Raw genomic sequence first — 2,004 nt, 5'->3', positions numbered from 1 at the left:
ACTTGACCTCCTGATCAAGTGTCAATTCCGCAGAAATAACTACTGGCAATGTGTTGTTGTCTCCTAAGTAAGCCTATTTCAAATGCAATGGCAAAGGCTTCAACTCTGGTGCGAGAGGTTCCTCTATAGATAGTTTAAGAGGATTGAAAGTGCGAGCTGATAAATCCAAGGACTCAAACTTTTTCCCTAGTCTGTACACAATCTGCTTTACCTACATGGACTCACTAAATTCTTCAAAAGTCTTTATTTCATTTAGCTCAAGTGAATTGTATCACTATTAGAATTTTTGTGGCAACATTTTGCAAACTCTTCCTACATTGTTATTTCTATCAAACCAATGGTGTTGCACTATTCATTCTCATTAGCACATTTTAGGGCATCGAATGCTTAGAAGGTGATCTACTGATCATTCATCCTCATGGTCAGTTCACCTTTTTGCATATCAATCAAAGTTCTACCTGTAGCAAGAAAATGTCTTCTAAGAATGATCGACACATCTTTGTCAGCTTCACTTTCTAAAATAAGGAAATCGGCAGGAAAAATAAGTTGATCTACTGTTACCAGCACGTCTTCAATTTTACCTTTCAGATGTGCATAGGATCGATCAGCTAGCTTCAACGTGACCGTAGTAGGTCTTGATTTTCCGATTCCAAGCTTCCTAAAGACAGACATAGGCACTAAATTGATGCTCGCTCCTAAATCACAGAATGCCTTACCAACATAATGATTTCCAATTGAACATGGGATAGTAAAAATCCTTGGGTCTTTCAACTTTGGAGGTAATTTATTCTTCAACATCCCCGTGCACCCCTTAGTGAGAGCAACAGTTTCAAATTCTCCCAATCTTCGCTTCTTTGACAGTATATCTTTCATAAAGTTCACATAATTGGGTATTTGCTCCAAAGCTTCTACCAACAATATGTTGATGTGGAGTTGTTTCAAGACATCCAGAAATTTTTTGAACTAGAAATCTTGTTTACAATTATGGAATCACTGAGGAAAACGTGAAGGTGGTCATCCTTTAGGTTGCTGATATTGTTTTGTTATGGCATTTTTATTGGCAACATGATCTGATTCTACTGCAACAATCTTCTGTTTAGCCTTTTTAGTTGTAGTGTGCTATTTAGATTGTTCTGAATTCTTTCCATGGTTGAAACATGATTTGTCCTCTTCTGCAGTTGCATCTTTAACAATTTCACTCGGCTAATTCTAACTTCTGATAGTGATTGTCTTGCAATTCTCTTTCCCTTGTGATCTCAAATTCTCAGTATCACTTGGTAGAGCTCCTTGTGGTCTCAAATTTAAAGCATTTGCTCTATGCCCCACTTGATTCTTAAGGGCTCGTAGGATTCAACTCGACTCTGCATCACGGCATCATTATTGGCCATATATTCTTTCAGTAGAGCTTCAATAGATGAAGAAGTTGATGCTTGACCTTGTAGGACATTTTGTCGCTGCATGGGTTGATTGTAACCAAGCAATACCCTATCGGCATTCTGTCTAACAACATTGTTTGAATTCTCCGTACCTTGATTATTCCAACCAAAGTTTGGATGTTGCTTCCACCCTAGATTTGTAGGTGTTAGAATAGGGATTGTTATTCCGGTTAAAATTACCCATATAGTATACAGATGTTAGGTTTGATAGGCATTTACCCAACACATGGTCTTCACCACAATAAACACAAGATAGCTCAGTTAATTTTATCTCATGGACGGTAGTTGGCCTCTCCATTATCTTGATCATATTAGCTAAAGATATAACACCCTTAACCCGTATCCGTCACTGGAATAGGGTTACGAGGCATTACCGATCAACCACAACATAAATAATACATTTATACATTCATACTCAAAATCCATTCAAAACATTCACAATGTCCCTTGTAAGGCTCTACGAGACCTTAAAACATGTTTAAAAGTGGTTCGAGACAAAACCAATAACATTTGCAAACTTTGGGAATCTTAGAAAATTTTCAAACATTTAAGGGTCACACGCCTGTGT

The 2,004-nt window shown here is 37.5% G+C and overlaps 1 protein-coding gene across 1 annotated transcript; it reads right to left on the bottom strand.

Annotated features, from left to right (window-relative positions):
- Positions 1-399: 399 nt before the first annotated feature.
- Positions 400-873, bottom strand: LOC121212300 (uncharacterized). The gene has a single exon (XM_041084756.1). The coding sequence runs from the start codon at positions 871-873 to the stop codon at positions 400-402; it is 474 nt and encodes a 157-aa protein (XP_040940690.1).
- Between the last annotated feature and the right edge of the window lie 1,131 nt (positions 874-2,004).

This window comes from Gossypium hirsutum, chromosome A13 (genome assembly GCF_007990345.1).
Source record: "Gossypium hirsutum isolate 1008001.06 chromosome A13, Gossypium_hirsutum_v2.1, whole genome shotgun sequence".
Lineage (NCBI taxonomy): Eukaryota > Viridiplantae > Streptophyta > Magnoliopsida > Malvales > Malvaceae > Gossypium > Gossypium hirsutum.
The sequence above is the reverse complement of the archived record's forward strand: the minus strand, read 5'-3'. Positions and strand labels throughout refer to the sequence as shown.